General features: G+C 42.6%; 1 protein-coding gene across 3 annotated transcripts in view; it reads left to right on the forward strand.

Moving 5' to 3' along the window:
* VWA5B2 (von Willebrand factor A domain containing 5B2) overlaps window positions 1–20,863 on the forward strand; it is a 275,105-nt gene that overhangs the window by 171,482 nt on the left and 82,760 nt on the right. For all 3 annotated transcript variants that reach the window (XR_015304972.1, XM_086949475.1, XM_086949474.1), the window contains exons 13-14: window positions 4,050–4,257; window positions 12,728–13,056. Coding sequence is in view for 2 of the 3 variants with exons in the window: in XM_086949475.1 (XP_086805601.1) it covers window positions 4,050–4,257; window positions 12,728–13,056 (537 nt within the window). In the remaining variant the exon portion in view is untranslated. The remainder of the gene's footprint in view (window positions 1–4,049; window positions 4,258–12,727; window positions 13,057–20,863) is intronic.

The raw sequence follows: 20,863 nt of genomic DNA on the forward strand, positions 1-20,863 counted from the left end.
AGACCTGAGGATAGTAGTGGTGTGTTTTATTAATTAATCTTGTTGATACTGTGCGCTTTACAAATCTTATGATGATGTCCTTTCTTATGGCTTTTTATTTTTTTATCTAGGAGTTTAAACATGGATTTTTATTTGTGTTTTTTATTAAGTATTACATATCATATGTATATTTTAATGTTGGTATTATCTTGTGCACTTTATATGCTTTGGAAACATTGCGAAAAAAAGAATTTTGTCTGATTGACTGAAACTAACAAACTATCCCCAGAGCCCTTTGTTTGTGCATCTCAAAAGTAGGGACATTTTCTCAAAAGCGAGCTTTCCATAGCCATTACCTGATGCAATGTCTTGGGTCACCATAGAGGCAGGTAGTGTCTGTCACTAACACATCATCACAATGACAGAGTCTGCACTGAAAGGTCTGGTCTGTACACCACAGAGGCAGGGAGGCTTTCTACAGACCTAGGGCCAGATGTAGGAGCCCTAATACCGGTCGGAAACGGCCGATTTTGGCCGTTTCCGACCGGTATTAGGGTTTTCAGATGTAGGGCATGCATTTACAGATTCTGTATTTACCGATTCTGTAAATGCAGATGTAGCTGGCACATGTCAGAGTGCCACAGGGCTTTAAGAATCGGTATTTTACCACCCAATCCAATTCGGTGGTAAAATACCGATTCCAGGTGTGCATGCACATCTGTGCATGCACACCTGTGCCATGTGACACACAGACATGCCCATAGGGCATGTATGTGTGCCACATGGCACACAAGCCTGTAATTGGGGTGCCAGAGGGTGTCAAAGTGACACCCCCTGCACCCTTGCAAGAATAGGTAATTACCGAATCGGTAAATACCGATTCGGTAATCCACATTGATTCCTATGGGCTTCAAGGCCCATAGGATTCAATGGGGGATAGCGATTCGGTATTTACAACATCGGTAAATACCGAATTTTACAGATTCGGTATTTACCGAATTAGAATTACCTAGATTCCCCCCCTCTAATTTACCACTTCTTAAATACCGAATCGGTATGATTCGCTATTTTAGAAGTGGTAAATTAGATTTACCTACATCGGGCCCTCAGTCATCCCACAGCCAAAGTCTTTCCCGGTGATTTGTGCCATCTGTCAGGCAGGAAGTCTCTCTCGCTCACAAGTGATCCAACATCAGGGCCGATGCATTAAGTGGTGCCGGCATACAGCCACAGCTCCCAGGCAAGGATTCTCTTCCATCCATGAATCACGAAAACCTCAGCCTCAGCGTGGACCTTCTTTCATGGACCGTCCAGCGGCACAGGTTACTATAATGCCATGTCAAACTCTTCTAGCAGGGAGCATCCCTCACTCACAGCCCAGCCAGCACCAGAGCTTAATGAACTATGCTCTGTTACACACCACAAATATGGAGCTTTCCTCACTCACAGACCACCCAACACCAGACCTTAAAGCACTGTCATGCTACACCCCACAGACAAAGGCCTTCACTAACTCACAGAGCATCCAACACCAGATCTTAAAGCACTGTCTTGTTACACCCCACAGCAAAGGCCTTCACTCACTCACAGACCATCCAACACCAGATCTTAAAGCACTATCTTGTTACACCCCGCAGATAAAGGCCTTCACTCACTCACAGACCTTCCAACACCAGATCTTAACGCACTGTCTTGGTACACCCCACATACAAAAGCCTTCACTCACTCACAGACCATCCAACACCAGATCTTAAAGCACTATCTTGTTACACCCCGCAGATAAAGGCCTTCACTCACTCACAGACCTTCCAACACCAGATCTTAACGCACTGTCTTGGTACACCCCACATACAAAAGCCTTCACTCACTCACAGACCATCCAACACCAGATCTTAAAGCACTGTCTTGCTACACCCCACAGACAAAGGCCTTCACTCACTCACAGACCATCCAACACCAGATCCTAAAGCACTGTCTTGTTACACCCCACATACAAAGGCCTTCACTCACTCACAGACCATCCAACACCAGATCTTAAAGCAGTGTCTTGTTACACCCCACAGACAAAGGCCTTCATTCACTCGCAGACCATCCAACACCAGATATTAATACGCTATCCCGTTGTACCCCTCATAGAGGGACCTTCACTTGGTCACAGACAATCCAGCACCAAAGTTTAATGTGTTATCTTGTTGCACCCCGCAGACAAGGACCTTCCCTCACTCACAGACCATCCAACACCATCTCTTAATGTTCTCTCTCGCTACACTTCCTCAGAAAGGGAGGATCTCTTGCTCATAGACCATCCAACTCCAGATCTTAAAGCACAGTAAGGTAGCACCCCTCAGACAAGGACCTGACCATCCGACACCAGAATTTAATGCGCTATCTTTTTACACACCTCAGAATGGGAGCATCCATTGCTTACAGACCATCGTCCATCAGAGCATCATGAACTGTTTTGTTGCATCACTTAGGGCTAGAAGCTTCTCTTAGATACAAGCTATCCTTGCGGTAACTAGACAAAAGTGTAAACTTACATATCTCCACCCCCTGGAAAAGGGGGTGGAGTAAACTTTAAGAGTGTAAGTTACTACTGCCAAAAAAGAGTAACAAGTCCAGCACCAAACATAGCGAACCAATGGTACTGGAAGACCCTGCCATAGAAAATAGTGGAGGTAGGTATTTAAAATTAAATCCTACAGGAGATATTGTTAAATTAAAATAAATTGCTTAAAATTGTTAAAAAAAGAAATAATTATAATTTCATTTATAAAATATATATTTATTATTCAGTTATAAAATATTGTAATACCCATATTTGAATTTGTAAATTCATGTAACATTAAGTTTTAATCAAATATAATTAAAATATTAGTTAATTATTTTAAATAAATCGGCACATTATTTTTAATGCTTATTAATGCAAAATACTTTTTTTTAAACTTTAGGTGGGAGTTTATTTTTTCATTTAAAGTAATTTACATAAATAATGAATATTTATACAATTAAATATAATAATTAGATTTTAAAACATTTTAATTAAATATAGGTTTAGCGCCCAATTAAGATGATGGCAACAGGGAACTCCGTCGCAAAATTGACGGAGTTCCTTCCCACTAAAAGAATGGTCCATCTGCCCAATTTAAAGGCTGGTAGACTATAGGTTTGGCTACATCAATGACTACTCTGTCACACCAGACCCAAACTTCTCCAAAGAACTGATGGAGTAAGGGTTGTCGGAGCGTTGGTTATATGTCCGCCCGCCCAATTAGGTAGGTGGATATATTTCCTTCTTTTTTACTGTTCGTCATTCCCAGGCAAATCTTGGAAGTAAGGGACAGTAATATCACAGAATTTTCCAATATCACGCTAGTCTAAATCAGGTCCTTAGTCTCCGATAATATTTGACCACATATCTATTTTGAAGACGAGTCAAAGATGATTCCATCAGACTCTCCTGAGAACATTAATCAATCATCTGTCACTGGCTTGGAGTTGCGTAGGCAATTTTGATGGTGGATTTAGCAAAGCGTGGCCACGAATAGTGGCCACTGATCTAATAATCATTGAGAGGTGTGTAAGCATTCCAAAACTTGATACCAAGTGCCACCATTGACTTTGGAGATTGATAACAAATTATGATGCTTAAGTGCTATAAATTACATATGTGAAGTTTGCAAGCAACTTTGATATATTAACTTAATTTTGGTGTGTTTTTTATTGTATTGGTAGCTGCACTGGTTTAGTCTTCTGCAAACACTCACCTTCATCAGTAAACAGAACAATTCCCTAGTCAAAGAACCCATAACATTCAACTTCTGCTTGTAGCCTCAATCCCAGGGAAGAGCGCAGAATTCTCAGAAGATAGTTCTCTGAACCACCGCACCAGAGCCTCCAAATCATTACAAAAGTCCAGTTTTCTGAAACCCTCACTACTACCGCAGTTGGTTCGACATGGAATCTTACATGGAGGAGCGTTGGTGAAAAAATATGGCCGCTCTTTTTTCCTTTTGTCCATTACATATTGTTGTCTCCCTCTCAAACTCACAACAATAACTGTTTTTCAGGGGCGGACCAAAGGCTGTAAGACCGTCTCCCGTGGCTCCATCAGCTCAGTGTTCCAGTCTCAGGAAGATACTTTCACCTCTGGAGCTCCTGAAGTTTCCTCGATGGATCCAACCGGAGACAGCCAAGACATCGAGAAGGCTCTCCAGGACATTTCTAGAGAGATTTCCTTGGAGTTCTCCGCTGCGGGCAGTGAAGACTTGGACAAGGGTGAGTGTACTGGGATGGAGAGGACCAGGGGAGAGAGAAGAGCAGGTGGGTAGAGCAATGAAAGGTACGCGGAGCCACCGGGATTGGAAACACTGAGGAGTGGGGATGAAGACAAATCTATGGAACAAAGGGGTGAGGGAAGAAAGAGCGACCAAAGGGATGGAAAGAAGATGACATTTGGACATAGGTACAATGCAAGGAGGCGTCGAGTGCAGAGAGCAGCCAATAGGTGTTGATGTAGTAGACATGCAGGGGTAGGGCCAGTCACGGATAGAAAGGAAAAGTATGGTGCGATGAAGGCCATGCAAGGTTAGAGAGGACAGAAACTTCAAAACACATACATTCACAGGGAATATCTTATTCAATGTCACAATTAATGTACTTCAGATCTGTAAGATTATAAATGCAATTGCTGTGTACATTCCAAAGCGTAGAAAGGGGCTACAGATAACGGAAAAGTGTGAGTGAAAATAAGTGATCAATGTGAGAGCACATTACAAAGAATGACTTAACCATCAGGACATAAATTACAAAGGAGAACCCACATAAAATGAATTAATTAGGTTTCTTAATGCCTGCCATTAAATGCAAATATGGTTCAAACTGAAAAGTCGACGTTTTGACCCCTGGGAGTCATCCAACGGGGTCTGCCTCAGGATATAATTGTAGCAACCTGACCCAGAAAGGAACATGAGTCAATGCAACATATGCGGAACAGCCTTTACAACGTGGGTGTTACCACGCGCTACCATTACAACGCAGCTATTACAACGCAAGTAGTTACAACGACTTGCGCTGGAGGGCGCTGTTGGATAGGGAATAGTTTAATTTTCTATTCCAACACCTTCCCTACTGTAACGTGGGCTGGAGTTGGAATAGAAAATGAAACTATTCCACTATCCAGCGCTTACAGCGCAAGTCGTTGTAACGACTTGCGTTATAAAAACAGCGTTGTAATGGCACACATGGTAAAAGCCCGCATTGTAATGCCATACAACCCAACGTATAGGAAAAACCCTATTTACCACTTCAGGCACTGTTGTACACCAAATTACAAATTTTGCTCTCCTAAAATAGGCAGTTGATCAGTCGAGGTGGAAGAGAGTTTAGAACTTGTGATGCTGTATGGCATGGATTAAACTCAGTAAACACAATGTCCAGTCGGAGGTATATTTATAAAAGCTTCAGCCTGTATTTAAATATAGGACAAGATAAAGTAGTGAAGATAGCAGTGCACACCTAAAATAAAAGGTCGTACGAGCTTCAATGGACATTATTCAACCCCTAGCGCTATTGTAGCATTTAGACGGTGGGCATAATAGTTCCAGACACTTTGGAGCCATACGTACACTCTAACCAGTGGGAAACACTTTGAGTGACTTCTTCAGACTTCACAAGATGTTAGGTCTACTACAATATTGTCTTCCTATGGTACATCAGATCCACATACTGTCTGGTGTTCCTCATGCTTAGGCCATTAGGGAAATATGGTAACCGTCTTGTTAGTGTTGCATTCTAGCTACTCTGCAATTCAGTGGCATTGACCAGAAGGAGAGGTAACATCATTTGACCTGCTTTTCTGCATCCCTAAATTCTGACTGAAACAGACTCTGGACATAGATGTACAGTCCAGGACTCCATGAAGGTCATTTATCAAGAAGGCAATCACATTTGCAGAGAGGCCATTCTAACTGCTGAGTCGATCATCCACTCGTTCCGTCTGTCAATGAATCAATTCATTGATCAGTCCACCCAGTTAATCAATACATTACACTGACCTCAGCTTTCAAAGCCAGAAGCTTTCAGTGAAAGAATAATTGCTGTTGGTGGGAAGCAAGGCCATGGGTACAGCAAAGATGAAGAAGTAAGGCGTTTAGCCAAAGAAAGGCCGATGGATGAATGTCAGGGACTGGTTAGATCAGGCTAGGAGCTTCACAGACCGCCCACCTCCAGATCTTAAAGTACTGTCTTGTTACACCCCTCAGACAAGAACCTTCCATCACTCACAGACCATCCGACACCACATCCTAATGCACTATCTCATTACACCCTCTGTAAAGTCCATGCCGTGCAGGAACTGGTGTGCAAGCACGTACTAAGCAGTCAAAAAAGGACAGAGACAAAAACACAGAAATTGTAAATTGTGCCCCATATATTCATGGTATAGAGATGAAAGGTTCAGGTGAAACAGCAATACACACTGAAAGAACAAGGCATGGACCTCACAGCAGAACAGCGAGGCAGAAGAGACACATGAAAGTACTCGAGAAATCAGTGAGGATTGGATACAAAACAAGGGACTGAAGACATATACAGCCAAGCACCAAAGACACAGCATGACACTGGAGGCACAGGAAGGAAACAGAGGTACAGCAGTGCACTAGAGACACAGCCAGACGCAGGAGGCAATAGAAGTAACTACAACCTATGTGGCACAGAAGACAAGCAAGGCACGGGAAATACAGCAAGATGCAAGGGAACAAAGAAAGTGCAGAAGGCAAAGTAAGGCAAATGAGACACAGCAAAGCAGAGGAGACAGAGCAAGGCAAAGGAGACAGAGCAAGGTAAAACAGACACAGAAAGCACTGTACCGTGAGGGAGATATAGAAAGGCACACAAGATGTGGCACAGAAAGCTGATGGAGATATGTCCAGGAACCACAGCCACAACACAGGTAAGGAGACACAGGGTGAAACTGGAAACACAGCTAGAATGGGAAATGTAGATGTCACAATGCAAGCTTAAAAAATAGCCACTCACATTCACTTCGGTGTGTTACTTAAATTCCATCTGCACTGGAAGTTGTAAATTGAGGTAAGACAGGATCACCAGGGAAAGTGGTTATGGAAGAACTCAGCCCGGAATAAGGCCCTCTGTCAGGCATTCTGCTTACTTGCAGGCAAGAGATAGAGCAAGAGAGTTTTAGCCCAACTTCTGAACCTAATAATGCCTTATAGACTGCTGCAGAGGACTATACAGGTTGTTAAAGGCCCTGAGCCCGAGGTGTAGCGAGGGATAGGGCCTTTAACAACTGGTATTGCCCACTAAGGATAGAATGTTCTAAATTAAAAAGGGAGAAACATGAAGGCAAACATCGAAAGGTTGAAGCTCCGAGCTTATACCAGCCATTATAACCCTGGAGCTACTCCGTTGTCTTCAATGAGCTCCCAACATTCCACTGTTCTAATATGGCCTTATAGCCTGGCGTAGCAGGCTATACAGGCCATTAAAGGCCTGCTCCAGCGTCGGCGAGGGCCTTTAACAAGTGAGCGGGCCTTTAATGGCTGTTAGAGCCTGCTATGGAGGGCTATAAGGCTATAAGAACATTCCGCTACTAAAGAGCAGAATGTTCTAACAAATAAAACAAATCCCCTCGGGCTCCCTGAGGCCTTTGTTCACATCAACAGCTATGGAGCTCCCAACATTCCAGTGGTCTAATATAGCCTTGGAGGCCTCCGATGTGGGATCTACCAACCATTAAAGGCCTGCTCCAGTGTTAGAGGCCCGAGCCACAGGTGAAGGCTTTTAACAAGGGAGCGGGCCTTTAATGGCCGGTAGAGCCTGCTACGAAGGTTCAAAGGCTTTGAGAAAATTCCACCCCTAGAGGGCAGAATGTTCTAATTTGTAAAGCAAAGGCCTCAGGGAGCCCGAGGTGGTTGAAATCCCCTCAGACTCCGTGAGGCCTTTGTTCACAGCAACAACTGTAAACATACATTGGAGTGTTGCTGCTCCGGGCTTCTATCGACCATATGTAATCTTATTTAAATATTAAAATAAACACATGACATATCATTGTATTTAATACTTTACAAGAAATATACAAATCATATAGACAGATATATATATATATATTTTAAAACGTAATAGTTTACCAATTCCAAAAATGTACAAAAATAATATTAAGAGAAATAAAAACAATTTAAAATTATATATGAAAATATTTATAATGTAAGAAAAATAAAACTAATGTTAAAACAGTTTCTAAAAAGTATATAAACATTTCAAATAACAAAATATTAAAACATAAAAAAATAATTACACAATAATGTAAAAAATAATATACATCAGCTCTAACCAGCATTAGGGAAACTGTTGGACTTCAGAGTGGTTAGATTTAATATTCCCTATCCAATGAATGCAATAGTAGGGAAAGTGTTGGACTTCGGAAGGGTTAGATTTACTATTCTCACTCCATTCTAAGCAACCGTTGGGAATGTGTTGTACTTTGGAGCAGTTAGATTTACTATTCTAATGTGTTGAACTTTGGAACATTTACATATGCCATTCCTAACTCAAAATTATTTTCTAGAAAACATTAAAATACCTAACAACAATACATTTTAAATCATATTTTACATAAAATTGCATACATTATTAACTTACAAATATACAACAAATAATAATTACATTCACTTCTCACCCTACACCTAAAAAACCATGAAAACCCTGAAAATATTATATAAAAGTACCTAAATAAACAATATTTAAAAAATATATATTTTCTTTAAATTAAGAAATATATTTTACAAATATCTTTGTTAAAAACATGTAGAAACAAATTAACAAATAACCTAAATAAAACAAATAAGTTACATGTAAAATAAATAATGAAAAATATACATAATTGTCAATTTAAATTGTTAGATTTAATTTAAAAAATATATAATACTAATAACTTCCCATCTTATACCATTATCAACTCAGCAACCTGCTACTAAGGTATAAATTGCTAAAAAAAAGTAGAAAAATATTATAATTTACAAATGAAACCTAAATAAATAGAATACCATTACATAATTAAATACTTTAAAATAGTAATAATCAATTACATATTTTAATTACATTATAAAATGTAATTGACATATACATGAAAATATTTATAATTTGTTTAACTTCCCACCCTGTTCTTCTACAATCCAAACAAGCAGACACTTTAATTTAAACTACTAACATAATTTAAAAAACGAAAATATAAATTAAAATTAACAAATGAATCTTAAATAAAATAACAATTAAACAACTTACATACTTAGTAACCAATTAAATATTTAATTAACAATGTAAAATTACCATTAAAATTACATTAAATAGAATTAGAATTTAAATAAATTGCCACCACATTCTCCTACAAACCCAACATTCATTATTACATTATAAATTACTAATTACATTTAAAAAAGTAAAGATTTAAAATTACAAAGTATATTTTAATAAACAACATTTATTCTAACAATACTAACACCTGAAAGCAGTATAGTAATATATATTAAATGAACAAAAAACAATATTTATTAAAACTCTATTAAATTATTATAATAAATACAACAACATTGTTAAAATGATATCATGCACCAAAAAAAAACAATATTCTTACCTTACATATTTTGTTCCATGATATTTTGGTAGTCCCAATATTTTTTACATAGTATGGCTGACAGGACATGTGCCTTTTTTGGCAGATGTGTCTTTACTAGTTTCCTCTAAATTTGGGCATTATTCTTCTTCCCATTAAGGGCCAACATGCAATGCCCCGTCCACCCATGTAAGTACACTTGACACTGAGGCACCGATCTCTACTCCCTCTTTGTAGTTACAACTCTGAGTATTATTTGCACACATTAGGAATCCAGATGACCTCTTCAGATTGTATCAATTAACAGATGTGCATCAATGTAAAAAAGAGTGAGGGGTTAGGAAGACCGCAGGGAATTCATCAGTCCAAACATTGGCACACTACTAATTTCAGAAGCTTGCCTACTATCTTTAGAGTGAATATAGATTTTCACAGTTCTCTGTGAGTGAAGTTATTCTTTTCAACAGTGGTGCATTTACAAACTGTCCCTATATATGTCATGTTCAACAATTCATTTGAAACTATATCTGCCCTAAGAAAGCTAACTGGTGGTCAGGGTTTTCATAAGTCTGGCAAGGGTGGACTTAAGGAAAGATCAAGACTGGTTTATTTCCCTATTGGGTCTTCCACCTCCCCCATCAACTCTGAGCCACATATCTCTTGTGTTAGAGAGGAGGATGACATGATCTGCATTAACGGGTGACACCAGAAGTCTGCCTGTTTAATTGCCTTTTGTACTGATGAGATCTTTGAACAATTTGAATAGGGTCCTTGTTTCATTGTCCACCTCTTGAATTTGCCTAATTTAAAAATCATTTTGGGTCCTGGAAAATAGTTTACTTTATCCTCCTTGTTATTTCGTACAGGCTTCTGTGCCCTCTTTATATCCATACATTCTCCATTCCCACTTTTGTCTAACACATCTCATGTCATTTGTTTCCAGAATAAGTTTTCATCAGTCCTAGACCAAGATGTATGGGGAAGAACCCAATACATAGTCAAAAGCTTGCAGTGTATCCTCCAATGTCCCTATCTGGAAGACAACAACACCCACTATTTTAATGTTTACAGGATAAACTCTCCCCGGTTTTTGATAGCCTTCAGGATTTCCACTATGTATTAAGAATTTAAGGCAAGGGTTGGTTGAATTGCCCTACAATTGCTCTCACCAGTGTGGCTGTGTCCTCCTCTTCTGAAAATTGTTTAATCTTGCAGAGGAATTTAAGATAGTAATAACAGTTTTTGCATTTACATTTGCTTGCAATCCCTTTGATATGACAAGATCAAGTTTTACCCCATGTGTTTTAACTGTAGTCAGGACAGCAATACAGTAGTCATCTAAAATGAATGTTTATGCTCCCTTTAGAGTCAAGAGAGTACTTTCTTGAGGTCCACCAACATGAACTCTGTTGTGTTGCTATTGAGGGCCAACCAACTTTGTTCACCCCTTCCTTCATGGTGTAAACAATCTTTACCCTACTTCCCTGTTGCACTGAAAATAATTGTCAATCTTCTGCAGGATTGTGGAAAACCACCACCTTTCTGATTGATAATATCCTGTCTTGTTTTCACGCAGATGTTCAGCCAATAGGGTGAGTGTGGATAACCATGCAGGACTCCACAATCATAAGCACAAATGTTAGACTCACCGGATTTTAAAAAGTCTCCGCTGTCCTCATGAAAAGTTATAAACTGATATGAAGATCATCTATTTATTACCAAATACTTGTGCAATCCTGCAGTTAGAAAAAAAGTGATCTACAGTATCGCAGGCATCTGATAGGTCTGACATTTCTAAAAGAGATGCTTCCCCCATTCCCCCTCTATTAACGGCTGTTCTCTAAGGTCGGCAAGAGATACCTTGTGCCTCTACCTGGACACACCCCAGATTCCACATCCCCTAGAACAGGTAAGTCTCTTAGAGCAAAGCCCAGCGCTTTGGAGATAGGCCTGAAATGTAAAAAGATCTTTTGAATTGGACATTGTGGGCCTCATTTACAAGAAAGTAAACACAAACCCCTTTCGCCGCCAGTGCGTTACTTTTTGTGTCACTTTTTCCTGTCGTTGTAAATACGACCCCTTTACACGCAGTACTTTGTGTTCCAAAGCAACACCCATAGAACCTGACACATTTCCAGATTTACGAGAAATCGGAAACCTGGAAATGCGTCTGAATACTACACCTCCCCAGTGGAGGCGTAGGGAGGAGTGGAGAGGCGCAACAAGGAGATATGTATTCATTTCTCCTCGTTTTTTCCACTTTCTATGCGTGCTGCATTTTGCAGCACACACATAACAAGGAAATCACAGCTTAGGATTGTTTATGGGCAGGAATGTGTCCCTTCCCGCACATAAAGTCATTTAAATAAATTACGTTGTACAAGTTCTGTGTGTGCTAATTCTGCACACATAGAAGTTGAAAAACACTATTTCGGATTGCTTATGTGCAGGAAGGGACATCTTTCTTCACATAAACAATCCTCCCAGTGACGCAGGCACCCTTGCACCATGGTGTAAGAGTGCTTGCGTCAGTGCATGGCAGCTAATTGTGCACCAGTGCAGGGGAGAGGAAAGGGATCCGTCTTTTGCTTGTAGATATGACGTCTCCCGGTGCTTTGAGAGTGCCCTAGCGTGGCGCAACCAAACGGCTTGCGGTGCCGTGCTGCAGCGTCACTTTCTTGTAAATGAGACCCTAAGTTTATTTGAACTTTTTTCGTTACTTATGCCTGATCAAATGATGTATTTATCATATCGAACAAGGATAATACTCAAATATCTGAATTTTCTGAACTATTTAGGCTGACTCCGACTAACTCACCTTCCTCACTCTGTAGACAATCTGAGTACTATTTATCCCTATGAATGGAGTGCAAGTTTACGTTAGGCGCTGTATGAAACTTCATAGAAATATTGATGAATAAATAAACAAATATATTGCCATTCAGTCACCACCACACTCCCACTGCACCACCAGCATACTACCGGAGAATTATAAATACAACACCAGTGGATGGCCACCAGTTAACTGACCATGAACCTTTCTTGTTGAGTGATTATTGACCTCTACAGGTATTGTGCATAACTTATGATACACCTTTCTCTCTCTCTGTCCAACAGGGGGCTCTGCCCTGCCCAGCAGTGACATCAGGAGGCGAATATACCAGGCTTCATACATTCAAGAGCAGTACATGCTCACCCACTGCTCGGTGAGTACCGAGCGCAGCCATGGCCTTGCCCATGACTTTATGAGCAGCGAGCGAAGCCACAGCCTGATCCACGGATCCACCAGCAGCGAGTCGGCCAGTTCTCGAGAGGTGGCCTCGGAGAACAACCCTCTCACACAGTTACCGGAAGTCGCGTCGCAACAGGGACAGAAGAGTGTTTCTCTATGGGAGTCTCTGTCGAAGTCCTCGCCTCTATCACGGAACGAAGCTACAAGTAACAAGGTAAGGCGCTATGCTGGTGATTCAATGTGTGGCAAATGTAGGCGGGCTGGAGTTACTACCAGTAGTGCTCACTTTCTTTGTCTATACAACAGTTTCAATTCTGTTCTTTGACCTGGCTTACACGCTGTCTGGTGGTTCTACCACCAGGCTCTGTGATATTATGTCTCAGTTGTGATAAGTTACTACAGATTTGCATGGCTCTGATCCTCTCTGAAATATTGTAGCAACCACATTGACCAGATGGACCCATGGCGGACAGTAGACAGACTGACGGCTCTAGGGTTTCCACCTGTAGACAAGGCTGAGGTTTATCTGGAGGAAAATAATCAATCAATCACCTCTAAATGGGGCTCAGGAACCACAAGGTGGAGGACATCCATGTGAGCTTTAGGCCCTGTGATCGCTAGTTAATGGCACTGAAATGCATCAACATATGTTCTCTGGTTAGATGCAAAGAATCAGGGAGGAGATGTGGCCTAGTGGTCAGGGCTGCCGACTTTGGAATGATGGAGCCAAGTTCGAGTTGCGGCATTGGCTCAACATTCTGTAAAAATCACGTAGGGACCGATTACAATGTTCTCAGTCAGAAAGGAAACCATTTGGTCATTCCGATTCGGTTCCGACCGCCATTCGGAGAATCCGATTCAGACGGAGATGAATCGTACAGCTCGACGGACAGTGTTTCAAACCGACAGATTACGATGTCGAATTCTGGCAGCCTTTCCAACTTGGTTTGTCTGACATGGAAAGGCTGTCTGAAACTGACTTTGGGAGCCCCTAGCAGGCCCCCCTTCATCCATGTGTCTCCGGTTGGGGGCCGTGGGGGTACCAAGGAATCCCCCAGTAAAACCATGCACAGTGTGTCAAGCACCATGGGGTGCCTGCAACAGGGAGCAAGGTTTTCTGCAACCACCCCTTTTACCTATGGGGGCCTGTGTTGTCGGTCAAAACACAGGCTCCCATAGAAGTGAATGGGAGACCTGAATGGTGTTCCGAAGCATCGTAATCGGTCAGTGCGGAACCGCCGACTGTGATTCGGCCGGAACGGAATCCGATAAGGAGTCAGGCAGAAAGCTTCTGTATGACATCGTAATCAGTCCCTTTGTCTCTCTGTGCCTAATAACGGACACAGAAAAGTGAATCTATCTGACATTGAATGTCGTCTGGTACTCATACAAAGGGCTGTAATGGCAATGGGACAAGTTATGCCATATAAATAATTGCAAAAAAATTGTTTAGAAGTGGTGTGCATGCAATGTGCCTAAAACCCTCAGATGTGCTTACTGTAGGAGAGTAGGGTCTACTTCCGATGGTCACCCCCACTTTTTGCTGTGATTCTCTGGTTTTTCGACTTTAGTGTGGCTGTGGGCCTGCTAATCAGACCCACAGCCCAGCTGATCTCTCTCTAAATTTATACCATGTGCTTTAGGTACATACCTAATTGGGAATTGGGTCACCTTTGTGAGCCCTTGTATAGTGTACCATAGGTACCCAGGGCATAGGTGCATCCAAGCCCTACCAGGGGCTGCAGCATGTATTATGCCACCCCTGCCTGGCCTTCCAAACTGACACCACAGGCTGATCACTCAGCTTGGGCAAGGTGGTGAAATCACCCCTTGCTTAGATATAGTATACCTATATCTAACCTTATATATAGACACATATATACCTATAAGTCACTCCTATGGCAGGCCTTGGCAATCCTGAAGGCAGAGTGCTTGGTTTTATGTGAGAGGGTGCTCTAGAATGTGCTGAGCCCTTCTGCAGCTTTCAGAGCCATGTCCTTATAGCTGTTCTATGATATAGCCATACCATATACTCTTAAGTGCATTATAATCCTGGTGGTGAATGCTAACTTTGGTTTGGCTTTATCAAAACATGTCGTTTAAGGTGGCAAACACTTTGGAATACTTACCCCCCACCAGTCCTGGCGGCGGGGGTAGCATTCCACCCTTCAAGAGGGAGAAGACATGTAGTTACTGCTTTACCCGGTTAAAGTTAAACAGAGCCTCAGCATCACAAAATGGATGCTGCTGCCACAGACACGAGTCTGACCTCCTGCAGCTGGACGAAACTCCAGGAAGGGAGGCCTGGACAATAGGTTTCCCGTAGAGGGAGGTACTAGCACCTCCCCAGACGGCCTGTAGTGTATTGGTGCAGGGTGGGTTCAATGGAAAGATGCTTTTCCAGACACTGCCTAGGGTACACAAGGTGCCCCATGCATAGCCCGGTTCAAACCAGTTGCTGGGGCACTCCAACCCCGCACTGGCATGAAACTGGACAAAGGGAAAGGGGTGTAACCACCCCCTTCTCAGGGTCCACCCATAGGAGAGACCTAGCAGGTAATCCAGCCCCTAAAATTGGTATAAAGATAGGAGCTGAGTCTAGAGACTTTAGATTATCCTGGACTGAAACTCTGAAACGAAACTCTTGGACCTTCGACGTTCTATACCAACTAGAAGACTGAAGAAATCTCCCTTGTGGTCAAGGAGTGACCACCCTGTGCAAATAGGCCCCACCAGTAACTTGCCGGTTTGCTTTGTCGACGCTCCCGCCGGAACCCGAAGACTCAGCGACTCAGGAACTGGACTTCCAGACTTCTCCGACTCCGATCCACATCCACAGCAAAGCTGAGACCCGTGGCGGACACGAGAGACGTGGGACCGGACACCCTGGACTACCTGCACTTTGCTAACAGTGCAACGACTGAGGTACCCTCGAAGTTGTGCATTGGGGTTTGAGAAGCCCCAGACCCGAGCGCCATTTGAGTGCCGCGTGGGGCCTGCTCTTGCATTTCAGCTCAACGCGTCTTCCCGGTTGCTAGCCCGTTGGCTAGTTAGCCCCCTGAAGACTTTTCTTTTACACCGCTGGCCTGGTTGCTCCAGGCTTGCCCCAGCTTCCCTGCAAAGGAGAAGCTCCCCAATCTTTGCTGGTCTGAACTAAAGCCAATCTTCCCTTCCTGCGTGGATTCCGTTTGCCAAGGCTTGTTGGGTCCAATCCGGATACCCACACCGCAGTCAACTAGATCCTTCATGGGACAGCTCGAATCCAGCTCCTGGTCATCTTCGATGCCTCCTGGTCTTCGTGGCTGCAGAGACAAGCTTCACCTTCTTCACCTGAAACACTCGACATCGCCTGGTTCCTTCCTGGTCACTGGCTAGTGACCCAGACTCTGTTCCCTCTGCTTTCAAGTTCTTCACATCTTCGATCCACCCTTGGATACACCCGGACACTTTTCTCTTGGTCGCCTGCAGCACTTCTTTGAAGCTCTCCATAGGAAACAGCGACGAAACCCGACACGAAAAGACACCTATCCACCCGGCTTCCCTGGGTGAGGTAACTCAAGTACTCCGGTGCTCCCGTGGGTGTTGACTCTCAAAGTGTCCTAGTTTAACAGGGTTTTACCGTAGTCCATCCGGAAGTGTCCTTAATAACTACTTTGTAACTTTTACGTTCCCATTATAACTCTATGGTAACTTGCGATTGTGTTTAGACACTGCACGCGTCACCCGTGGGCCTCCTTCTTCCAATCCCTTGGTTGTCCAGTGTAGCCCCAGCGATTCCCTAGGCTCTAGGCCTATTCACTATTCCTGAAGTAGTTCTTATACCACTTACTTAGTATATGGTTCGTGAGGCCCCTAGGGCAGAATTGTATTTGTGCAACTTATAGTATGCTTAATGAGTAATTTGTAATGTATCTCGATCTCTGACCTCATAAAGAGTGCAGAGGGGTTGTGTTAGTTATAAATACATATATATTGGATATATACCTTGTGTGGTGTCCTTTCATTTGGTATTCAAGGGATCATAATTGGTAAAACAGCTTGCTTCACATGCTCTCTGAAGTTTTAGCCTAAGACTGCTTTGTCCATGCTACCACTAGGATAGCTGATCTATAAGGTTGGCTTTACAACCACCATCATAAGGGTCGTTTGGACTGGTGCAAGGTGCCCACTAGAATAGTGGACAGCATATGCCAGGCTAACTTCTCACACTTACATTGCCTGGCAGCACCTGATTTTTTTTATATTAATTTTTATCAAAACCAAATTTAATGCTTTGTGGCTGGTTCCGTCCACTTTCAACAAAAGAAGACTTTCAAGGACATCTGTATTGATGAACCTCAGGGATCCTGATATTGGGGGCCAGTAGTAGACACCTTTGGGACCTTCAGTAATCGCCCAAGGTACTGTACTGCTTGCCAAGGTGACCTTGCGTGACTTGGTAAATCTCATCTAGGTTTTGCGTCACCCTTCCGTTACTTTGCGTTGTGAAAGGGCGAATCAAAACTTTGATAAATATGGCCCACTATTTGTAGGGGGAAGGCACAGGGATTAACGTTGGGGATAAGTGACGAGGCAATTGTCATGAAAATGAAATGGTGGTGACCTGATGGTAAAATTAATCTTAAATATTGGTTAAGAAGCAATGGAAGATAAAGTAACATTTTGTGGTATTGTTAGTAAAAGTCATGGGAGGTGATATAAAGGTATGTATCGGCCCCCACCCCACCAATACCTAAATAGGAAAATAGGAAACGAGCTGCATGGAAAATATTAAACAATATTGTCATAAAATAAAAATGAGAATCAAGAATATTTGCTTTACATTCAAAATATGGCATGGTGGCCTATGGCTCCATGCCACATGGACAGAACATTTCCTGTCCTGAACTTTCCTGTTCATAAACCATTGTTTTCAAAAATCCCAGGATGCACCCATTTGGTAAATAAGGGTGCGGGACTGGAGAGAAGAAGTACCTGCGATATGTAATCCTATGGTCACTCAAGGGGACACATCCATTCCAACGCAGTCATTACATCGCACTACCTTTACAACACAACTGTTACAACGCAACTGCCATTACATCACATGCCATTACAACTCATGCTTTACATAGCATTCTATTACAATTCATGCCATTACAATGCATACCATTACAACGCATGCCATTACAACGCATTATAAGGTAAGTAATGGAGATGTTTTAGTTTTTAGGGTGGCTATGGGTCCTGGGGTAGATGGGGTGGATGGGAAGAGTAATCTTTACCCCTACACTATCCAACACTTACCCTACTGTTGCACTCTCTGGAGTGGGAACAGTAATTTACACCTCTACACTATCCAACACTTATCCTACTGTTGCCCTAAACGTTTTATGCGTAGTAATGGCATGCGTTGTAATATTATGCGTTGTAATGGTAGTTTTAAAAAATGCGTTATAATGGCATGCGTCGTAAAATCATGCGATGTAATGGTACTTGCGATGTAAAAACCAGGTTGTAAAAGCATGCGTTGTAAATGTTTGCATTGTAAGGTCATATATTCCAGGCAAGACTACATATTCCACTCATTGGGTTGCTAGATCTGTTCAATAACATAACATGTGTATTTGTAAAGTGCATGTTCAACCAGAAGGGTTTCTTGGCCCTGAATAGCAAATGTAGGGGGGCTTCACTTTTCCGTCTGTAAAGGCCGGGACACTATTAGAGGCACGGATAGCAGAAAGAAGATGGAGGCTTCCAAGACAGCCTCGATGCTTCTAGCTCCCAAAAGGAGGCCTAGCTGTAATTCCTGCAGGAGGTGCAGTGGCACCTGGGCCCAGGGCCCTGATGGATCCACTGCCCGCTGGTTATGGGACTGATTCCGTACACTGCCATGAGGTAGAGGGCCCATTTTCCTTATTTAAAAGAGGTTCCTTGGCACCTGTGCTACCCCATGGCCATAAACCATGTTCCGTTGTATTTGCCAGAGTTCTCGCACCTCTCTAATATTCTCTCTATAAGGACCTGAAGGTCATTAGAGAGAGTATATTGGGTAATGACTGGAGCACGACTACTCAAGTTGGTGTTCAAGCGAACCTCCTTCCTGATGAAACAACCTCCTTTCTGATGAAACAACCTCCTTTCTGGTAAAACAAGCTCATTTTGATGAAACAACCACTTTTCTGCTTAAACAACCTCCTTTATATTGAAACAACCTTATTCCCGATGAAACAACCTCATTTTGATAAAACAACCTCCTTTTAGACGAAACAACCTCCTTTCTGATGAAACAAACTAATTTTGATGAAGCAACCAACTTTCTGATGACACTTCATCCTTTCTGATGAAACTTCATCCTTTCTGATGAAACAACCTCATTTTGATGAAACAATCTCCTTCCTGATGAAACAACCTCCTTTCTGATGAAACAACCTCCTTTCCGATAAAACAAACTCTTTTCTGACAAAACAACTTTCTTCCTGATGAAACCACCTCCCTTCTGATGAAACAAACTCATTTTGACGAAACAACCTCCTTTCTGATGACACAACCTTGTTGAACAACCTCCTTGATGATATTGGGGCGTCGATATTTTGGGTGTTGTTTCAGGTGGACATTTCATCTGCAATATTGTGAGCTCTCCCTTCTGGAACAGTCTGTCCTTTTCCCTGAACTCGAATCCCCTTCAAAAAGCCCAATAAAATCTTTCTGTTCTCACCCCTAAATGACCTCTAACATCCCCAGGTGAACAAGATGAGGAGAGACTAAACCAATGAGTGCCTTTGCCTCGGGTCACTTCACCTTGTAGTATTGCACGTGCTAGTGCTACGTCACTAAAATAAAATACAGATAAAATGACTATACAAGTTTAAAGAGCATTTCTTGTGAATAGAATCGTATCTAAAGTATGTCCGGCCTCATTACCCTGGAATTCCTGATGAGGCTTTAACAAAGTTTCCGAATCCGTCCGGAATGACAAGGTCAGTGGGGTCACCACAGACCCCGGCCTGATGACGCATGTCCGGGTGGATGTGGATGGCCCGACTGGCTGTGTCTACATCCGTTTGTTCAGGGACCATAATTATGATCGGTGCTGCTTGTATCACACTCGGTAATTACCAGGTGCGATAAAGTCCGCACCCCCGTTAATTGCCGGGTGCGATAAACGCCTTATCTCCCATTACATTTCAGCAGCTCGCACGTGCCAGGATTGAAAGGGTGACAGCATGCCTTGTAAATAGCAGGGTATGCAGATGCTGACGCTGTAAATACCAGACTCTGCACGCAATGCCCTATTTTATGCAGGGTAAGCTCGAAATAGCCGACCATGGCAATCAGCCTGTACAACGCAGGCATTACCACGCAATCCCTTTACAACGCAGGCATTACCACACAATGCCTTTACAACGCAGGCATTACCACACAATGCCTTTACATTGCAGGCATTACCACTCAATGCCTTTGCAACGCAGGCATTACCACGCAATGCCTTTACAACGCAGGCATTACCGTACAATGCCTTTACAACGCAGGCATTACCACACAATGCCTTTACAACGTGGGCATTATGGCGCAATGCCTTTACAACGCGAGGCATTACCACGCAATGCCTTTACAACAGAGGCATTACCACGCAATGCCTTTACATCGCAGGCATTACCACTCAATGCCTTTGCAATGCAGGCATTACCACACAATGCCTTTACATCGCAGGCATTACCACACAATGCCTTTACAACGCAGGCATTACCACACAATGCCTTTACAACGTGGGCATTATGGCGCAATGCCTTTACAACGCGAGGCATTACCACGCAATGCCTTTACAACAGAGGCATTACCACGCAATGCCTTTACATCGCAGGCATTACCACTCAATGCCTTTGCAATGCAGGCATTACCACACAATGCCTTTACATCGCAGGCATTACCACTCAATGCCTTTGCAACGCAGGCATTACCACACAATGTCTTTACATCGCAGGCATTACCACTCAATGCCTTTGCAACGCAGGCATTACCACACAATGCCTTTACATCGC

The sequence above is a fragment of the Lissotriton vulgaris genome, unplaced genomic scaffold (assembly GCF_964263255.1).
Source record: "Lissotriton vulgaris unplaced genomic scaffold, aLisVul1.2 SCAFFOLD_1206, whole genome shotgun sequence".
In the NCBI taxonomy this organism is placed as follows: domain Eukaryota; kingdom Metazoa; phylum Chordata; class Amphibia; order Caudata; family Salamandridae; genus Lissotriton; species Lissotriton vulgaris.